At 42.5% G+C, this 21,620-nt stretch overlaps 1 protein-coding gene across 3 annotated transcripts in view; it reads right to left on the bottom strand.

Moving 5' to 3' along the window:
* LOC106586301 (tyrosine-protein phosphatase non-receptor type 4) overlaps positions 1-21,620 on the bottom strand; it is a 95,470-nt gene that overhangs the window by 66,264 nt on the left and 7,586 nt on the right. For all 3 annotated transcript variants that reach the window (XM_014173445.2, XM_045707341.1, XM_014173447.2), the window contains exon 2: positions 860-1,014. In XM_014173445.2, coding sequence (XP_014028920.2) covers positions 860-997 — 138 coding nt within the window. In that variant the 5' untranslated portion in view covers positions 998-1,014. The remainder of the gene's footprint in view (positions 1-859; positions 1,015-21,620) is intronic.

Below are 21,620 nucleotides of genomic sequence, written 5' to 3'. Positions count from 1 at the left end.
CTACCGGTGCAACAGATGGAGATGAAGAAAAAAAAAACATAACTCAGAAGTTCCATAACAACTATTATATAACATGTGGGGACAGTTTGTAACTTTGTGCAACCGCTTTTATATTCCCCCTGACATTAAATATGATTGTGTGGCCCTCTCAACACGCTCAATTAACTCTGCTATGTTTCATGGCGGAAGGCTTTTCCTCTTTCTGAACAATGACAACATCGAGAGAAAAAACAAATGTCCTGTGGTGAACATTTTCTCTGTGGCTGGCTGCCTCGGTCAAATAACCTAGCAGCAGCAACAACTGCTCTCTATCGGGAGGGAAAACACTGGTGGTGCAATCAAGACAGTGAACACTATGATTTACTGTCCCTGATTGGCACCCAGTGTGTGTAGTGTGTATGTGTAGCTAGAAAGATGCTGCCTGTGAGCGAGTATGTACTTGAAATGGGCAGGACTTGGGGAGACTCCTGAGTAGGAATGTCAGGCATTTCATGGTGAGAGGAGCTGCAGCCCTGGCCTAAACCCCCATCCTTCTCCACCCTGCAGAGGGTGTCAGGAACAGCTGGGGGTCATTTTCATCTTAGATTAAGAACATGTTGTGGTCTAACAGTCCTGGATATTTTATAGGGGAGAGTTGCACAATCTTGGCGCCAAAATAGCCCTGAAAGATCTACCACTGCAAGAGGACAGTGTTCGATCGTTGGAGAGCCAGAGTTTGTGTGTAGAGTAGGGCTGCAATACAGCACTACTCTGGGACATAGCCATTTAGTGCTTTCAACATGGTTAACACCACATTACAGTGGATCAGGAACATACTGTACACAAACATGAATATACTAGAGTTCGTTGTGATACTTACGTTAATGTTGAAGGATTGGACGGTGTTGTCCAAGAGAAGTATGTTGCAGACCACCTCCGTGTGCTGGCTGTCGCGTGCCAGCTCCGACGCCCGGACATTGTAAGATCTGCCAGCAGGCAACCGGAAGCGTGCGGTCATTACGGTCCAACCAGGGTCTGCAACAGAGACAGAGAGACTAAGGAAGCGGACAGTGACAACCTGGCCAATGCACAGATCACTGTAGAGTTGACATGTACACTCTTTTCTTGTCAAGTCAGTCTGGCAACACTCATACAGAATGACAGTTGTGAAATTCATTATTTTGGGAATGAGTTAAGAGGGCCGCAAAGTCTATCATACAGTACTACTGACATCAGCACTACACCAACAAGCCTTCACACGCAGACGGAGCAACAAGTGCTCCATCTGACAAGAATGAAAATGAATAGGGAGTACAGCAGCCTACATGCTGAGTATAACTCCATGTGAACTCCCTGACAGAATTGCACCTCTAGGGATCGGCTACACTGCAGCCAAGGAGGTCAAGGCACCTTCATTTAAACCTGATGGATCCATATGGAAGGCTTTTCCTTGCCTTTGAGTGGTTGTCACAAAATATCAGGAGGCATCACCGATGATGAATTTGAATGGCAGGAGATTGCCTGTGTTCAACTCAGCACTTCTGCACACACAGACATAGCAGGGGACCCCAGGGACCAATTCAAGTGTGCCGTGGAGAGTCACGAGAGCACTTGTTCCACGAACATACGTTGCCTGCTGCCCTAACGTACTTAGTATTTCTGGGAATGTAAAATCTCCTACAAGGGGGTACCAGCCCTCCCAGATTAATACCATATTGTCCATCTCTTTCTACAACTCCCAGATATGTCTTTAGCCTGTCATATAGAGGTTCTGAATATTGTCTGATGGGTAACTAAGTCGCTCTGGATAAGAGAGCCTGCTAAAATGACAAATGCAAAATTAATATCTTCAGGCGTATGCTAATGCAGTGATAGCAAAAGTGCTCTTAGGACAGGAGATACAGTACTTGGAAAAGATTAGCCTAGTGTTTAAGAAAGGCCCTGGGGGGATTACTTACAGCTCACTAGTCACGCATACGGTATGGAAAGATGAATCTGATGAGATGCACATGTACAATAATATTAAAGAATCCCTTCCAAACATCACATCTTCTATATCTCCCAGAGTCAAGTTGAATCATGTTCACCGTAGTTGACGTCAAACGAGCAGTGTCAGCAATGTGAAAACATGTAATCTCTGTAACCGGCAGACTCCCAGGGATGCAGCGGCTGCGTTTGCCCTCACAACCCTGGTGTCATACATGTGGGGCTCTACATCGAGTGGATGGAGCGGGTACGCCGGGCAGCGATGAGGTGAAGTCATGAGGAGGCGCCTTCACCGCAGCTCAGTGACACACAGCTGCGAGCTGTTCCGTTCAGCCTCTCAGCTAGGCTGTGGAGACTAAGACAACCATGAGCCAAAAAGCTGTTTGTTGGTTTTTTATCATTCAACGGACGCAAAGGTTCCCAGCTGTAATAAGAGAGCAAAACTACTCACGCCCATGATAAAAACTGTATACATCACAATTCCCACAAACGATTTCCGTTCTAAATGAAAAGCAGTGTGTGTGTATATATAATAATAAATGTGTAATTAGTCTCCACATCCCGTCCCAATGAGAGGAGAACAAAGCCCAGTGAGTTAGCAATCCAGCAGGCAGCAGGACGGCCGGCCGCTCAGCCGGGAACGCTCCGCAAGAATGCTTCCATTATTGCTTCCTCCAGTCAGCAGAGCTTCCAAACACTGGGCCTGGGCTGCCGTGTGTGTGTGTCAGGCCTAATGATCCCAGTGGGCTCCTCTGATGCTCTCGGCTTATAACAGACGTCCCAGCAGCCCCCGTCTCTGTCCCCCATCTTCCCACCTCCTTCCCAATCCTCCATCCGCCAAACCCCTCCACAGTTACACCCATCGGAAAGGTACAGTATGTGTCCTCACAACAAATACTCAAGTTGTGTCCCAAATGGCAACCCTTTCCCTTTATAGTGCACTACTTTTGAACAGAGTCCTATGGGCTTTGGTCAAAAGTAGTGCACTTTATAGGAAATTGGTTACCATTTGGGATGCATCCCAAGGCTTAGGTCAGTCACAGTGCAGACCAGAGGATAATAGAAAAGCGAAGAGGAATCTGAAGATATCCTTTCCCCCCTGCTACAGTAACGTGCAGTAGTGTACTGTACACTGTTCACCAAAACTGGGCCACCGAGAGAAACAGGTGGTCAATTACAGATGTAGAGACTTGTTTCATCTTCATGTGGGGTGATATCGAACGACAGCTGGAGAGTGCTGTTGTGAGACTTGGACAATTCCTGCCAAGATCGCCAGCTATGTGACAACGCAAGGATGTCAATACAATTAAGAATAGAGGCTTGTTTGAGAAAACTAACAGCAAGGGACTACCCTCCCTTGGTTGAGTACAAGAAAAAGCAACACTACAGGTCTGCTGTACTAGTATCTAGGACAGCACAGAGAATGGGCTCACAGACAACAGAGGGGAAGAATGCTTGTTTCATAGAGAGGGCGTTCAGGGGTTGTAGGTAGCATTTGACCCGTGACTTTCTGGATAGCCGGACACCACCTATTTTGTTGGACGCCTGGGGTAAAACCATACAATGTTAGTAGGGAAATGCCCCTGTTTGTAGCTATGAGGACAATATCCATACCCTCACTCTACCGCAAGCTTCCCTGTACTCCTGGTGACACACACTTCCACTGGCTGCATAGCGAATAAATTATCCTTGACTGATGAATATCACTTAAGGTCTGTTCCCATGTCCAATCCATAGGTTAGGCCTATTTTTTAGGCTGGTACAACACAACAGCAACACCAAACTGGAGAGCACTGTTACGCTTCATTTCAGCAAAAAGGACAACACTATAAATCCTAGTCCCAGAGTAGCCATATTTATGATGAAGGTAAGCAGTTTGTTTTCTGGTCCTTGTTTTTGGAGGACATTCAATACTGTTGCACTATTGACCTTGAACATATTGAGCTGGTGTCAAACACCTTGCAATGGAAACAGAAATATCCCAGCTGGCATTTGTAACAGGACACCAGCAACTGAAAAAAAAACACTTCTAAAATGTTTTATTATGCTTTCAGAATAAGATCAGTGAAGACATTGTGACAGCATATAAGCTACAATGAATCAATTTGACTTAGCCATCCAGGACAAAAAGTACCTGCTCACTATCATCTCAGACCTTCATAAAAATATACATTTATACAATCACACGAACAGCACTGAGTTGTGTTGTGCTCTCCCAGTCTCCAGTCTTTCCTCGTCCCATTGTGGGTAAATGTTTGGTGTGTTTATGTTACTCTTTTAGAATAAATTCACCCCATCACTCCCAAGCAAGACCATTATGTAAATCATCAACTCCTCGAAGTTGGGCTGTGACAAATGTAAAATGTTCCTTAATGTTTAAAACAGATTTGTTTTGTTGCATTGAAATAATAAAAAAATACAATTACATGTGAATTCACATTGCAGATATTTTCCTGCGTATAACCCCTAGGTGGCAATGGAATTCCATCTACAGCAGCTGGCTACCAAACGGCCCTCACCTTACTGCTGTCCCCCACCCACTCAGCAACGATGGTAATTAATGCTGTTTTTAGGTTCTCTGCTGTCCCACTTCTCAATGTGATGGCTCGTTGCAGTAATGTACAGTGGTTCATCCTTTAAAAGTTGCAGCGTACTGCAGGGCAGCTTGCATGGTGCCGCAGAATTCTATGGCACGTTATTTAAGTGTGAACCACTGGTAACATTAATGCTAGTTAGTGCTAGTTTGACCAGAAGGCATCTTTGAGAAGCATTTTGATAGCCTTCAATAATGGCTGTACTAGTGAATGCGGGCATGCAGGAGAACGGGGTTCAATTCCCCGACGGGGAAGGAGTAGGCTGTCCTTGTGAATAAGAATTTGTTCTTAACTGACTTGCCTAGTTAAATAAAGATTACACTAAGCATCTAGAGGCGAAAGAAACGCACATGAATTTTGGCTAGCGGAGTGGAACACTTGAAAAATTAAAAGGAGAGCCGCACGCTCTAGGAGCTCAGAGGCAATCATTTAATAACCAACGTTGACAGACTAGCTGTCTTCATCAGGGTATGTGAGCATAACATTTCTACACCATCATTTTCTAATTCTAGTCTAATACCCAAATGGAGAATAAGTGAAAATAAAAACCTCATTGATTTATCAAGACCAGTCCCCATGCTCGTCTCTGAGCAGCGCGAAACGATGCTAAAATAGTTGTAGGCTATTGCTTCAAATCCTATTGCTTCCAACTTCAATATGCTCTTTAAATAAGACCTACACCACTATTAACAGCACATTACTCAACACTAGTGAGACTCATGTCGCCTATGGTAGGCCTACAGTATATTGAAAAATATGACGTGACTCTCCGCCAATAATTACTTTGAGGATTGAAGGACATTTCTGTAATTGTCAAGTCCTCCTCTTGTTCACCATCCAAAGGACACAGGGACAACTCAATCTTTTTTATTTTTAGTTTGCCTTCAGTTGATTGGTCTGTCCAGTAATTTAGCCAGTAAATTAGGTTGTAAACCTTTAAAGACAGAACAAAAAGTTACCATCTTAATTAAACATTTTAATGAACTTAAATTAGTTTAAACATTTAAATAACATTCTAAATAACTAAGATGAATTAACCATTTAAGCCTTTTACCATTGGCGTCTTTGGACTGAACCTGTGAGTGAACTTGGAGTTTTCCCTCTGAAGTTTGTTCTTCTGAATGACTGACGCCCTCCATGCCTTCACAGGTGCTCCAAATCAGTGAAAATGATTGATCAGGTGACAAGCAGCCGGTTTACTGCTGCTGGTGCACTCTGGGAAGTGTAGTTCTTTGACTCACTCCTGATATTCAGCTCAACAGTAATTCAGTGATATTTATTCCCATTGTAATTTGTTATGGATCCATAACTAAATAAACATTAGCATTTTCAAAGACTATTTTTATCATTATTTTATTAATAAAAGCATAAAGATCCCAATTATTAGTTACATTGTTTTAGTTTGACCAAGAACAGAACAGAGAACGTTTCCCAAGTCAGCGCCATTATTAGCGCAATGCCCATTAAAGTGTTGCCAGTGTGTCGGGGTGGGGGTCCACCCCCTTCCTCCTCCATGGGGTGAGACATTGTTACTAATTTGTAAATAATTATCAGTTTCTATTTAGGTTTGTCACCCATTCATTATCAGTTAGAGACACAGTAGGCCCGAAAAGCACAATCGGTTCTCTAACTCCCCCTCGCGCTGGTCTGGAGCAATGAAGTGGTGACGCAGGGTACCGTACTAAACCACAAATTACCTCCAAGTCCCGCGGTGTAAGATCGCAACTTTTAAAAGAAGGAACCACTGTATGCAGGGGTCGAGTTAATGCAGAATTGTGTTTTCATTGGGGGGAAAATTATAAAACGCATAAGAAATATCTTGCTGCGTTTTGTAAACATTTCTGCTTGGCATCAGACTCATTTTTGGCTTCAGTTGCACTTCTCCACTCGGATAAGAATTCACAGAAGGGCATTCTATCAGCAGACAGTGCTCCGACTGATCTGTAGCATTTCTCATTTTTATCAAATGACATTTGGAGTTATTTTCTGCCGAGTATGTTGCACTAAAAAAAGTTGGCTATTTTCTGTGAAGGACAACTATAGTTGCAGACCCCTGATTACTCTACTGAAGCAAAGGAAACACTTGACTTTAAATATAAAACGCAAGTGAAATGGTTTAAAACGCAGATTTTCTCATGGTCTGTTTGAACATTTCGGAACTCTAACGTGACCCGTGTATAACAGCTTGTTCATGTCCAACAATCTTAACACCACGTGTCGGGCTTTTGAGAGCTCACGCGTTGTACTTGCAGAGCAATCATTGTACAATTTCTCCATCCGGGCCGTCACTGTTGTTTGACATGGGACGCGGCATCTTGTAGTCTGGTTCTAGATATGCCATCAGCGCGCATTGAAGCCGACATGCTCTACCATTGACAATGGCTGCATATCAACCGCAATCATTTCTGTAATCAGGTGGGAATTCATCACTTCGTCCCTGAACGCACTTTCGCGTGAAGAGCCTGTCTAGCGTCTGTTGCGGGCCTGCGCCCGCTGCCAGCAACGGTTTGGGTCTCACGGTGCCTCCCTTTCACATGGTTAAGCATCACCTGTACTACCACTGTAGCTCAATTCCACCAAGCAAAGTTTTCATTTAAAAGTATTGCCATACAGGACTTTCACTGCTGTCGTTTGTCTCACCCTGCCATTTTTCCAACAGTTAATGATGTGTGGAGCGCTTCAGATCTGTGGCAAATCATTTGAAAGATGCATATCTCCTCCTGCGAAAGTTACAGCATTGTTGCGTTAGGTATTTGTACAATTTGTATCGGTCCATTTATGACGATGGGGACCTGTAGTGGTAGTTCTGTGATAAAAACTGTTTTTCACAGTGCAGTTAACCTGTTAGGGCTAGGGGGCAGCATTTGCACGTCTGGATAAAAAAAATTTACCCGATTTAATCTGGTTACTAATCCTACCCAGTAACTAGAATATGCATATACTTATTATATATGGATAGAAAACACTCTAAAGTTTCTAAAACTGTTTGAATGGTGTCTGTGAGTATAACAGAACTAATTTGGCAGGCAAAACCCTGAGACATTTTCTGACAGGAAGTGGATACCTGATGTGTTGTATTACCTTTAAACCTATCCCATTGAAAAACACAGGGGCTGAGGAATATTTTGGCACTTCCTATTGCTTCCACTAGATGTCACCAGCCTTTACAAAGTGTTTTGAGTCTTCTGGAGGGAGATCTGACCGAACAAGAGCCATGGAACGATGATGTCCCATTAGACACCTGGCGCGCGAGTTCATGTTGGGTACCCTCGTTCCAATACGTTATAAAAGAGTATGCATTCGTCCACCTTGAATATTATTCATGTTCTGGTTAAAAAGGCCCTAATGATTTATGCTATACAACGTTTGACATGTTTGAACGAACGGAAATATATTTTTTCCCCTCGTTCATGACGAGAAGTCCGGCTGGCTTAGATCATGTGCTAACAAGACGGAGATTTTTGGACATAAATGATGAGCTTTTTTGAACAAAACTACATTCGTTATGGACCTGTGATACCTGGAAGTGACATCTGATGAAGAGAATCAAAGGTAATGGATTATTTACATAGTATTTTCGATTTTAGATCTCCCCAACATGACGTCTAGTCTGTATCGCAACGCGTATTTTTCTGGGCGCAGTGCTCAGATTATTGCAAAGTGTGATTTCCCAGTAAGGTTATTTTTAAATCTGGCAAGTTGATTGCGTTCAAGAGATGTAAATCTATAATTCTTTAAATGACAATATAATATTTTACCAATGTTTTCTAATTTTAATTATTTAATTTGTGACGCTGACTTGACTGCCGGTTATTGGAGGGAAACGATTTCGTCAACATCAATGCCATAGTAAAACGCTGTTTTTGGATATAAATATGAACTTGATAGAACTAAAAATGCATGCATTGTCTAACATAATGTCCTAGGAGTGTCATCTGATGGAGATTGTAAAAGGTTAGTGCATCATTTTAGCTGGTTTTATGGTTTTGGTGACCCTGTCTTTGAATTGACAAAACATTACACACAACTCTTGTAAATGTACTGTCCTAACATACTCTAAATTTATGCTTTCGCCGTAAAACCTTTTTGAAATCGTAAAACGTGGTTAGATTAAGGAGATGTTTATCTTTCAAAGGGTGTAAAATAGTTGTATGTTTGAAAAATTTGAATTTTGACATTTATTTGGATTCAAATTTGCCGCTCTTGAAATGCACCTGCTGTTGATGGAGTGCACCACGGGGGGGACGCTAGCGTCCCACCTAGCCCATAGAGGTTAACATGGATTTTTTTCCAAAACGTTGAAGATACCAATTTCGTTGAAACATTTAAAACATTCACACCCCTACATCAGAGAAACCATTCAATCTCTAAAGGCCATTCATACACACAAATAACCCAGCTAAATAAACATTTAGAAAATAAATTGTATCTCAACTGTATTTCAGGTCGCTCTCTAAGGAGTGGTGTCTGAGGTTTGTTGCCTGATGGAGGTCTACTGCTTGTATTGGAAAAACTTGATTTCCTAAGTTTCGGTAGTAACACATGTTTCTGGTGTTCATTGGAACCTGTGTGAGAGTCAGTGGCTAGCTTACAGCTGAGTGGCCAGCAGCCCACAGGTGGAGGAGGCTAGGGGATAGTGTAGAGGGGAGAGAACAGGGGAGGGGAAGGTGCCGTTTACAACTTAGGGTTTTACACAAGAGAGAGCTCCATTCCTTTCCAAGAACATCAGCTTTAATGTATTCTGAGCACACAAACATTACTCAAAAGGTCAGTTAGCTGAGCCCAGCGGCGGCCATGGCGTTGTCGCACTGCCCGGCCGGCCTCAACCCCCATGACCTTTACAGGCCCGCTTCCTGGGTTTGAGCTGTCAAATTAATGCTCACAGGATTGTACACTTTTCTCTTCTGGCCAAAACAACTTTGACCCCCTCCCGTTTAATTTCCAGACGCTTTCAGGGCTCCGGCTGTGAAGGTTTTTAAGACTGGTGTGTTTGCCAGTAGGGGCAAAATTTGCTTTGCCGTCAGCTCAGTCCAGAGTTAATTGAAAGCACACTGTGCTTCTGTTAAGCTACTGTATGAACTGGGCAGCTGTCAAAGCATGAGCATGCTGGGCATTTCAAAAGGTCTACATTAACTTGTAAATTGATTAAAATAAGGTTGAGGATGTAGATGTGAAGCCTTTTCCCCTTTACATTGATATGTATTGCAGTTGGAGCCATCAATATCCCATGATCATAAAAGTGTGTTGAAATGTTAGCATCAGGAAGTCTATGAATCTCAGCTGAGACTGAGTGACACCAGACTTATTTCCTCAACTTAAAGCATTAGGAAGGTCAGTGTCCTCATGAGGTCTCATGACATGACAGACTGTCATGACCTCTGCCTGGGATCATGACTCTACTTCACACACACACCACAGGCAGAGAAACACACACGGCTTGTATATTTTTAACCAGCGTACTAGCAAAACAAGACTAAGAACACATTCGCTAGTCATAGTTGGTCAACATATACACTCAAAACATTCACTACTTTACACCGACTCCACTAATTATCAAATGGGACAGCAAGATGCTAGTCCTGGGCCGAGTTCATCATTTTAACAGCATGCTGCTCTAACTATTTACCTGCAATTCAACGGTCATTGTAATTGTGCATTAAAACTAAATCTGCTTAGGTATTGTGGTACAGATAGGCCAAGGCTACAGTCTATTACAGGTTCTTGGGCAATTAAAAATATAGTATGATTTATTAAAACCACTAAATTTCCAAGTGTAGCATGATTAACAGATCAGTCATCCAGTGATGTGAGTCAAAGCGGAAACTGGTTACACAACATCATTCAGGAGGAGCAGTTCAAAACAGGAGACACTCAGTCTCTTTCCCATCGTACTCGACTGAGGACTTCCAGAAAGAGAAACAGAAACATACATTTTATTAAAGCAGCACATCCCTCTGATTTTTTTGGTGCTTACATTAGCAGGTTTAAATGTTAGGGGGTCGTGTTCTGATCACGCTGCGAATTTCCACCCACATCCACCTCGACCTTGCACATTCCTGCCTGGCAGCTGTCGCGGTGGGGAGGCCAGGTGCGCCATGGAGTAGACCCCCTGCTGCTCCTGCAACGCGTTGACGGTTAACGCTGCAGCCAACTAGAGCCAAGGCAGCATGCCTCACGCCTGGCCTGATGGGCAGCTAACAGCCGGGTAGCTCACAGTCCACTAGCTCCAGAGGAGAGGTGTGGCAGCAGGCAAGGGGAACAAGCCATGGAGTTCCAGGGAAATCGATAGGCTGTAAGTGAATCAGCCTCTTCATTAGAGGAGCTGTAAAAGGCCCCAGGAGGTGCACAAGCTCAGGCTGCTGGAGGTAGCTACTAGCTAAGTCTGGCCGATGCATTGCTTAGATTTGGACAAAAACGTCCTCTGTGGGCTCCATGACTGCCAGGTTTTAGAATTGAGAGAATCCTGGGAGGTGTGGGTAGAGTGAATTACTGACACACACAACTGACCCTCTGTTCTTCAGGCTGTGTTCCTAAGAACACTGTCAGGGCATGTGTCAGTAAGTCCTAACTCACAACCAGACATTGAATTGTCTTGGTAATGGTATTGACTTCAGTCAGCCAGGGGTCACATTAACGCAGGATTCTGCATTTTTCATGCAGAAAAGATAAACCGCAGAAAAATATCTTGCTGTGTTTTGTAAACACAGATGTAAAATGCTTGTTATTGTAAATTCTGCTTGGTGTCAGTCAGGGTTCACTCCAAATCATGAATGTAAAAGGACTCATTTCGTGCTTCAGTTGCACTTCTCCAATCAGATGCAATAACCCATCTTTGCTCATCATTAGATCACCAGACAGCGCTCTGACTAGTGTAGGCTACTTTTCTCCAGTACTTTCCTCCAGTGTAGTTTTTCCTCCGGTAGCAAGTTAAAATGCAAGATTAACTTCAATTAAAACATTAGGAAATGTAGCTGCCTACAAACTTTCAATGTAAAACACAGGTGAAATGGTTTACAACAGATTTTCTGGCAGTTTGTATTTTGAAAATGTAGATTTCTGAAATCTAATAAAACCCCTGAAAGTGTTAGAATACTTTTAAAAAAGGCTCTTGGCATTTGGACAGGAGTTGACCAGCAACTGCTGTCAGTCATTGGGTGCATGTTGGTCAGTTGTGACGTGTTTATTTCCTAAAATCACAGTAGGTGGTGGATCAGAGGTGGAGATGATTCTCGAGAAGGGAAACACCAATATTATTAAAAGGAAACTGCCCACAATTTGATCCTGCCTAATCCTTCTATCACATTCAGATTTGTGCCATTAGCTTTTAATTGAAGATTAACAACGCTCTGCCCAGTCCTTTTGCGAATCATGCTCTGACCCATGGAGAGAGAAGAGGGGAAATTAAAAGGGGTGCATAAGTGGCAGGACACAGTCAGGTTAATGGTTTCAGTGTGGAATCCCCTCTCTGCCTCAGAGGAAATGGGGAGTCACACAGAACAGACAAACATTCTGAGAAACCACACAGGCCTACTTTAATCTTTTTCCATGATAAAAACAGGCCTTTTTCTGCCTCGCAACATCTAAAACCGTCAACTGAGTGCACACGCAAACAAACACACACACCAGCTGCTCACAGAAGGCATAAAAATGAATTGTCTTGCACGCACATGTTCACCTTGGAGATGGAGTGCCTTTAGCATGTTCTTATTGTAATTGTACTGTAGGCAGCAACAACACTTTCAGGATGTCATACTAAAAAACACTGTACACACACACACACACAAACGTGAGTGAGTGAGTGGGCTGAGAATATGACCTAATAGACCCAGCAGCACATTTGGCTGATGACTGCTGTGACCCTCTGATATGATATAATGTAGGAATGGCAGGTCCCCAAGCTCCTGCTACGCTGTCCTGCCACTGAGCTACTATATCATTTCCCCTCAAAATGACATTACAAAATCACAGATTAATCTGATTGTCAACATTTGCTCACTTCAACCAACCACATTTTTTTTTTTTTATGGTATAGGGGGCAAAAAAATACTTCTTATAATTTCTGCTGAGCTTCAGTCACAGTTCGTTCCAAATCACAAATGTAAAAATAAAAATGCTGTGCTTCAGTTGCACTTCACTCAAAATATATCTTTGCTCTCATCTTGACCAATCAAAATATAGCATTCACCAACACGCATGATCAGCAGACAGTGCTCTGACTGATGTGTACTTCTCTCCGGTACTTCTCTCTGGTGTCATTTCTCTGGCAGCAACTTAAAATGCCAGATTAACTTCAAGCAAAACATTAGGAAATGTAGCTGACAACTGTTTCGATGATAAACATGATAAATCATCTGATGAAAATAAAGCTATTTTCTGACCGAATGTGTTGCATTCATTAATTTTGTGTGAAGAAAAATAGTTGCGAGGTTTGACACCCACCATCTTAGATTGTTCCGAAATCATATACGTGACCCGATTCAAGAAACTAGGCCTATGTTGCAAGTCACGACTTCACAGGAGAGCAGTTAAGGTAAAATATATATATAATGCCTTCTAACATGTCAATTTTCATGTGCCTTAATAACAAATTTGTATGTCATCTGTAAATACGAATAAAATAGTTAAATTACGAGCCTAGTTGGTTTAGCCACAGAAAGACATCAACCTTCGCGCTAGCCATGATTGGCTGAGATAATGAGATGGGCTGGACATGCCGAGAGATGAGTTTGGATTGGTCAGCGGTGTAGAATCTTGTCTATACAATGAGCTGGTCGTTATGCTTAGATAATCCTTTCTACTGCAGTTTTTTCAAAATATATAACGTTAGCCATGGAGAAGTGCAAATATGCTGCTACTGTTCTCAATAACATTGCTGCCCTGAATTTTTCAGGCGCTATCGACAAAGTTCAGTGGTGAAAAAGTTGGACTACTTTCTGTAGGACAATTGTGCCATACTGACTCTGAAAATGTAATAAAAAAGGGGTTGCAGTCTACCGTGAAGCTTTCATCCATGTATACGGGTAAGAATCTAACTACAGATTCAGATATAAGTTTCTAATTTTGTCAGAATGTTGTTTCCATTGCAAGTTAAAGCTTGCTGTTAGCTAGCCAGTTGGAGATTGATGGCTGGCTTGCTAGCTAACATTGAACCTATTTGCTTAACTTCACCTAGCTATGACAAATCGGTTTGTATTGCTAGTTACGTTACTCTATGGATTGGGATTTTAGTTCATGTTTTAGCTAGCTAACGTTACATGTCTAAACAAAAGCTAGCTAGCTAACGTCAGCGGAGGTTAGATGGCTGGCTTGCTAGCTAACATTTAACTTTCATGTATGAAGTGTGTGTAACATTCGTGATGTTCTCTCAGAATGCCATTTGGCATTGCTAGTTATAGCTTAACTAGCTAACATGGAACCTATTTGGTTAACTAGCTAGCTATGACAATCAGTTTGTATTGCTAGTTAACTTCTCTAGGGTAGGGGGCAGTATTTTCACGGCCGGATAAAAAAAACGTACCCGATTTAAACTGGTTACTACTCTTTTCCAGAAATGAGAATATGCATATAATTGGTAGATTTGGATAGAAAACACTAAAGTTTACAAAACTGTTTGAATGGTGTCTGTTAGTATAACAGAACTCATATGGCAGGCCAAAACCTGAGAAGATTCCATACAGGAAGTGCCCTCTGACCATTTCTTGTGCTTCTGTGGCATCTCTGTCGAAAATACAGCATCTCTGCTGTAACGTGACAATTTCTAAGGCTCCCATAGGCTCTCTGAAGGCGCCAGAAAGTGGAATGAGATCTCTGCTGTCTCTGGGCTAGGTACAGGAGCGCTGTTTGTGAGTGGTCAGGCTGGTGGCTCAGAGACAGGAGATGCGCGGCCCCGAGAAGTGGCCATGTTTTTCTTTCAGCCTTTGAACGAAAACAACGTCGCCCGGTTGGAGTATTATCGCTATTTTACGAGAAGAATAGCATAAAAATTGATTTTAAACAGTGTTTGACATGCTTCTAAGTACGGTAATGGAATATTTTGAAATTTGTCACGACATGCGTCCGCGCGTCGCCCTTCGGATATGGACCTGAACGCACGAACAAAACGGAGGATATTTGAACATAACTATGGATTATTTTGAACCTAAACAACATTTGTGGTTGAAGAAGAAGTCCTGGGAGTGCATTCTGACGAAGAACAGCAAAGGTAATCCAATTTTTCTACTAGTAATTCTGAGTTTACTGAGCCTCGATGTTGGCGAGTGTCTGTTTAGCTAGCCTTGATGGCCGAGCCATCTACTCAGAATATTGCAAAATGTGCTTTTGCCGAAAATCGTGAGTAATTTAGTAAATTCACCGGAAGTTTGCGGTGTGTATGCTAGTTCTGAACGTCACATGCTAATGTAAAAAGCTGGTTTTTGATATAAATATGAACTTGATTGAACAAAACATGCATGTATTGTATAACATAATGTCCTAGGAGTGTCATCTGATGAAGATCAAAGGTTGGTGCTGCATTTAGCTGTGGTTTTGGTTTTTGTGACATATATGCTTGCTTTGAAAATGGCTGTGTGATTATTTCTGGCTGGGTACTCTCCTAACATAATCTAATGTTTTGCTTTCGCTGTAAAGCCTTTTTGAAATCGGACAATGTGGTTGGATTAACAAGAGTCTTATCTTTCAAATGGTGTAAAATAGTCATATGTTTGAGAAATTGAAGTTATAGTATTAAGGTTTTTGTATTTCGCGCCACTCGATTCCACTGGCTGTTGACTAGGTGGGACGATTTCGTCCCACATACCTGAGAGAGGTTAAAGCTTACTGTTAGCTAGCCAGCAGACATGAGATGGCTGGCTAGCTAGCTAACATTATGTGTTTGAACTGTGTAGTTACGTTCTCAGAATGCCATTTTGCGTCTATTGGATAAAAATGTTCAAATATTTGTATCTGGAATTTGTCTTTCAGCATCAGTAGATCACGCATGACTCAACTCCACCAGTCATAAGGAGAATGGTCTAATCATGCCTCCCATAAAAAAAGAGCTGGCCCAAGCAAGCACAAGTTACAAATGAAGCATGAGGACTTGCAGCGACTGGTGAACTTCAACAACTATGCAGAGGATAACGCAATTGTATTACCAGGACAAACACTTTGGTGGAAAGCTGCTGTCATCCCATGTGACAAAAGCAGCAGTGTGGCATCTCAACAAGGAATCGATGACAACACTTGGTATGTGGACTGGTATTGGGCCTGGCGGACCATGCACAAGCTCCACCAGTCTGTACCTTCATGATCACAGACCACACCAAGTTTGCCCACGACTGGTAATGCGGCTCCAGAGTGGGGGAGTGGTCTAAGGCACAGCATCTCAGTGCAAGAGGCATCACTACAGTCCCTGGTTCGATTCCAGGCTGTATCACATCCAGCCGTGATTGGGAGTCCCATAGGGCGGCGAACAAATTTGGCCCAGCATCGTCTGGGTTTGGCTGGAATAGGCCGTCACTAGTAAATAAGAATGTTCTTAACTGACTTGCCTTGTTAAATAAAATAAACTCAAGCAGGGCTTCAGAAAGACCAGTGAACACTGAGATTGCTGGTGTTGTGAAGGACAGCACTGAGAGATGTCAACATTCCACAGATGGTTGGACTGGAGGATGGTACAGTGCTGGTGGAAAGCTATGGCTGGCAACAACACCTGACTCCGTACTTCAGGCCGCTGCCACAGATCAAGCAGTACCAGCACTTCAGGTGAGTAACATTCATTGCATTGTATGAGGTTATTATCTAAACTTGGGAGGTGAATTGATGTTGTAATGTATTTTTTGTTGTTAACTGTTTTACAGCTTCGATGCTATGGAGCCTGGTGCTGTTGCCAAGGAGCGTTCGGACTCAGTCGGGACCAGGTTTCAGCTGCTGCGCAAACTGACATCCTTTCTCCCATAGATGGTCAGCCTGTACAAGCACCATCTGGACTGGACACAGCTAGACAAAAGTATATTTATGAGATCAGGGAGTTTTGCGACAAAAAGGCTATGATCATCACATGCCCTGCACCAAAGTCAAGGGCAGTACAGAAACAGGCTCTCTGAATCTAGATTCCCTTGTTCATGAGTGGTTCAGACTAGAGGTCGACCGATTAATTAGGGCCGATTTCATAATCGGACATCGGTATTTTTGGACGCCGATTTGGCAGATTAAAAAAAAAATAATAATCCTTTATTTAACTCTGCAAGTCAGCTAAGAACACATTTTTATTTTCAATGACGACCTAGGAACAGTAGGTTACCTGCCTTGTTCAGGGGCAGAAGGACAGATTTTTACCTTGTCAGCTCAGGGATTCAATCTTGCAACCTTACGGTTAACTAGTCCAACGCTCTAACCACCTGCTTTACATTGCACTCCACGAGGAGCCTGCCTGTTACGCGAATGCAGTAAGAAGCCAAGGTAAGTTGGTAGCTAGCATTAAACTTATCTTATAAAAAACAATCAATCATAATCACTAGTTAACTACACATGGTTGATGATATTACTAGTTTATCTAGCCTGTCCTGCATTGCATATAATCGCTTAGGTACACGTTGCTCCAACCATAAACATCAATGCCTTTCTTAAAATCAATACACAAGTATATATTTTTAAACCTGCATATTTAGTTAATATTGCCTGCTAACATGAATTTCTTTTAACTAGGGAAAATGTGTCACTTCTCTTGCAAACAGAGTCAGGGTATATGCAGCCAACTTCGCCAAACTGGGCATGATTTAACAAAAGCGCATTTGCGAAAAAAGCACAATCGTTGCACGACTGTACCTAACCATAACCATCAATGCCTTTCTTAAAATCAATACACAGAAGTATATATTTTTAAACCTGCATATTTAGCTAAAAGAAATCCAGGTTAGCAGGCAATATTAACCAGGTGAAATTGTGTCATTTTGCGTTCATTGCACGCAGTCAGGGTATATGCAACAGTTTGGGCCGCCTGGCTCGTTGCGAACTAACTTGCCAGAATTTTACGTAATTATGACATAACATTGAAGGTTGTGCAATGTAACAGGAATAACGTTTTGTTTTCGAGATGATAGGTAATTAATATGGTCGAATCCGGAAACTAAGGCTAGTATTTATGTTATAATTAAGTCTATGATTTGATAGAGCAGTCTGACTGAGCGGTGGTAGGCACCAGCAGGCTCGTAAGCATTCATTAAAACAGCCCTTCGCAATGCATTGCGCTGTTTATGACTTCAAGCCTGTCAACTCCCAAGATTAGGCTGGTGTAACCGATGTGAAATGGCTAGCTAGTTAGCCGGGTGCACGCTAATAGCGTTTCAAACGTCACTCGCTCTGAGACTTGGAGTAGTTGTTTCCCTTGCTCTACATTGGTAACGCTGCTTCGAGGGTGGCTGTTGACGATGTGTTCCTGGTTCGAGCCCAGGTAGGAACGAGGAGAGGGACGGAAGCTATGCTGTTACACTGGCAAGGCTAAAGTGCCTATAAGAACATCCAATAATCAAAGGTATATGAAATACAAATCGTATAGAGAGAAATAGTCCTATAATATCTACAACCTAAAACATCTTACCTGGGAATATTGAAGACACATGTTAAAAGGAACCACCAGCTTTCATATGTTCTCATGTTCTGAGCAAGGAACTTAAACGTTAGCTTTTTTTACATGGCACATATTGCACTTTTACTTTCTTCTCCAACACTTTGTTTTTGCATTATTTAAACCAAACAGGTGTCATTAGTTATTTGAGGCAAAATGTATTTTATTGGTGTATTATATTAAGTTGAAATAAGTGTTCATTCAATATTGTTGTAATTGTCATTATTACAAAAAAATATATATATATTATATATACAAAAAAAAATGTACATATAAAAAAAGATCTAAAATAAAACAAAAGAAAAATGTAAAAAAAAAATATATATATATATATTTTTTCTTTTAAACGGCCGATTAATCGGTACCGGCATTTTTTTGGGGTCCTCCAATAATCGGCATCGGCGTTCAATAAAATCATAATCGGTCGACCTCTAGTTCAGATGGACCAGTCATCAGCACTATCCGCAGTGCCTCTATTCAAATGACTAACACACGCCATACCATTTTTAATTCTGGTGCTGAGCCACTTTACCCTTGATCGTATGCATATCACTATTGATATTGTTCGTGTACATGCGGTATATTTTATTTATAATGACACTTTCTGATATTGCTACCATGCAAGCAACAATTTGGCTGTACCGTTTACACCTTCTGTAGAGACCCATCCACTTAGCAAGACATAGCAAAATATTGATATACAATACCAATATTGATACGTTCGTAACACGATTTCGTGACATACCACAACAATATCATATGACCAACAAAAATATTTGGCGCATGCATCTGTTTATGTACTGTACATGTGCACCTCACTCAGGTTTCAACTCATTGCCTTAACTTATGTTTGGAATACTATGTGATAAGTGTGTGTGTGTAACAATATACACTGCTCAAAAATATAAAAAGGGAACACTTAAACACATCCTAGATCTGAATGAAAGAAATAATATTATTAAACACTTTTCTTTACATAGTTTAATGTGCTGACAACACAATCACAAAAAAATCAATGGAAATCCAATTTATCAACCCATGGAGGTCTGGATTTGGAGTCACACTCAAAATTAAAGTGGAAAACCACACTACAGGCTGATCCAACTTTGATGTAATGTCCTTACAACAAGTCAAAATGAGGCTCAGTAGTGTGTGTGGCCTCCACGTGCCTGTATGAGCTCCCTACAACGCCTGGGCATGCTCCTGATGAGGTGGCGGATGGTCTCCTGAGGGATCTCCTCCCAGACCTGGACTAAAGCATCCGCCAACTCCTGGACAGTCTGTGGTGCAATGTGGCGTTGGTGGATGGAGCGAGACATGACGTCCCAGATGTGCTCAATTGGATTCAGGTCTGGGGAACGGGCGGGCCAGTCCATAGCATCAATCCCTTCCTCTTGCAGGAACTGCTGACACACTCCAGCCACATGAGGTCTAGCATTGTCTTGCATTAGGAGGAACCCAGGGCCAACCGCACCAGCATATGGTCTGACAAGGGGTCTGAGGATCTCATCTCGGTACCTAATGGCAGTCAGGCTACCTCTGGCGAGCACATGGAGGGCTGTGCGGCCCCCCAAAGAAATGCCACCCCACACCATGACTGACCCACCGACAAACCGGTCATGCTGGAGGATGTTGCAGGCAGCAGAACGTTCTCCACGGCGTCTCCAGAGTGTCACGTCTGTCACATGTGCTCAGTGTGAACCTGCTTTCATCTGTGAAGAGCACAGGGCGCCAGTGGCGAATTTGCCAATCTTGGTGTTCTCTGGCAAATGCCAAACGTCCTGCACGGTTTTGGGCTGTAAGCACAACCTCCACCTGTGGACGTCGGGCCCTCATACCACCCTCATGGAGTCTGTTTCTGACCGTTTGAGCAGACACATGCATATTTGTGGCCTGCTGGAGGTCATTTTGCAGGGCTCTGGCAGTGCTTCTCCTGCTCCTCCTTGCACAAAGGCGGAGGTAGCGGTCCTGCTGCTGGGTTGTTGCCCTCCTACGGCCTCCTCCACGTCTCCTGATGTACTGGCCTGTCTCCTGGTAGCGCCTCCATGCTCTGGACACTACGCTGACAGACACAGCAAACCTTCTTGCCACAGCTCGCATTGATGTGCCATCCTGGATGAGCTGCACTACCTGAGCCACTTGTGTGGGTTGTAGACTCCGTCTCATGCTACCACTAGAGTGAAAGCACCGCCAGCATTCAAAAGTGCCTTCCTACGGCTCCCATAGGCTCTCAGAAGGCGGCAAAACGTTGAATGGTGACTTTGCAGGCCATGGCTGAAAAACAGTAGCGCATTTGGATAGTGGTTGATCAGAGAACAATGAGACTGGGGGCGCGTGCACGAGCCGACACCATGTTTTTATTTTTCCGTCTTTGAACGAAAACAGGGTTTCCTGGTCGGAATATTATCGCTTTTTTACGAGAAAAATCGCATAAAAATTGATTTTAAACAGCGGTTGACATCCATCGAAGTACGGTAATGGAATATTTAGATTTCTTTTGTCACGAAACACGTCGGGCGCGTCACCCTTCGGATAGTGTCTTGAACGCACGAACAAAACAGAGGATATTTGAATATAACTATGGATTATTTTGAACCAAACCAACATTTGTTATTGAAGTAGAAGTCCTTGGAGTGCATTCTGACGAAGAACATCAAAGGTAATCCAATTTTTCTAATAGTAAATCTGAGTTTGGTGAGGGACAAACTTGGTGGGTGTCAAAATAGCTAGCCCGTGATGGCGAGCTATCTACTCAGAATATTGCAAAATGTTTGAGAAATTGAAGTTATAGCATTTATGAGGTATTTGTATTTCGCGCCACACGATTCCACTGGCTGTTGACTAGGTGGGACGTTGCCCAGGGAGGTTAAATTATTGATAATCTAACTGCACTGTCCAATTTACAGTAGCTATTACAGTGAAATAATACCAAGCTATTGTTTGAGGAGTGTGCATCATTTTGTACATGAAAAGCTATTAATAAACATATGCAATGGTTCATTGGATCAGTCTAAAAGAAATGCATGATTTTTCCTTTCTATTATCAGATCTAATATGTTATATTCTCCTACATTAATTTCACATTTACATAAACTTCAGTGTCCTTTCAAATGGTATCAAGAATATGCATATCCTTGCTTCAGGTCCTGAGCTACAGGTAGTTAGACTTGGATGTCATTTTAGGCGTATCCTTAAGAAGTTTTAACATTTCATTTCTAAAGTTGGCAACACAAAGCAGTAGCTACTGAAGCTATACGTCTTCAGAAAGTTGCAAGAAATACAAATCACTGATGCATTCTTTCCATTAAGGCTTTGGATTGAACAAGTCTGTGCTTGCTTTTTTCTCTAGGGAACTCGGAACCAACTAGAGTTGGTCGGTATGCAGATTTTCATATCGTCATACCATCCTCTCACCCCGGGATTTACGATATTACCGGTTTAGTACACAAGGGGGCGCC

The sequence above is a fragment of the Salmo salar genome, chromosome ssa25 (genome assembly GCF_905237065.1).
Source record: "Salmo salar chromosome ssa25, Ssal_v3.1, whole genome shotgun sequence".
Taxonomy (NCBI): domain Eukaryota; kingdom Metazoa; phylum Chordata; class Actinopteri; order Salmoniformes; family Salmonidae; genus Salmo; species Salmo salar.
This window is presented reverse-complemented; position numbering and strand designations above follow the sequence as displayed.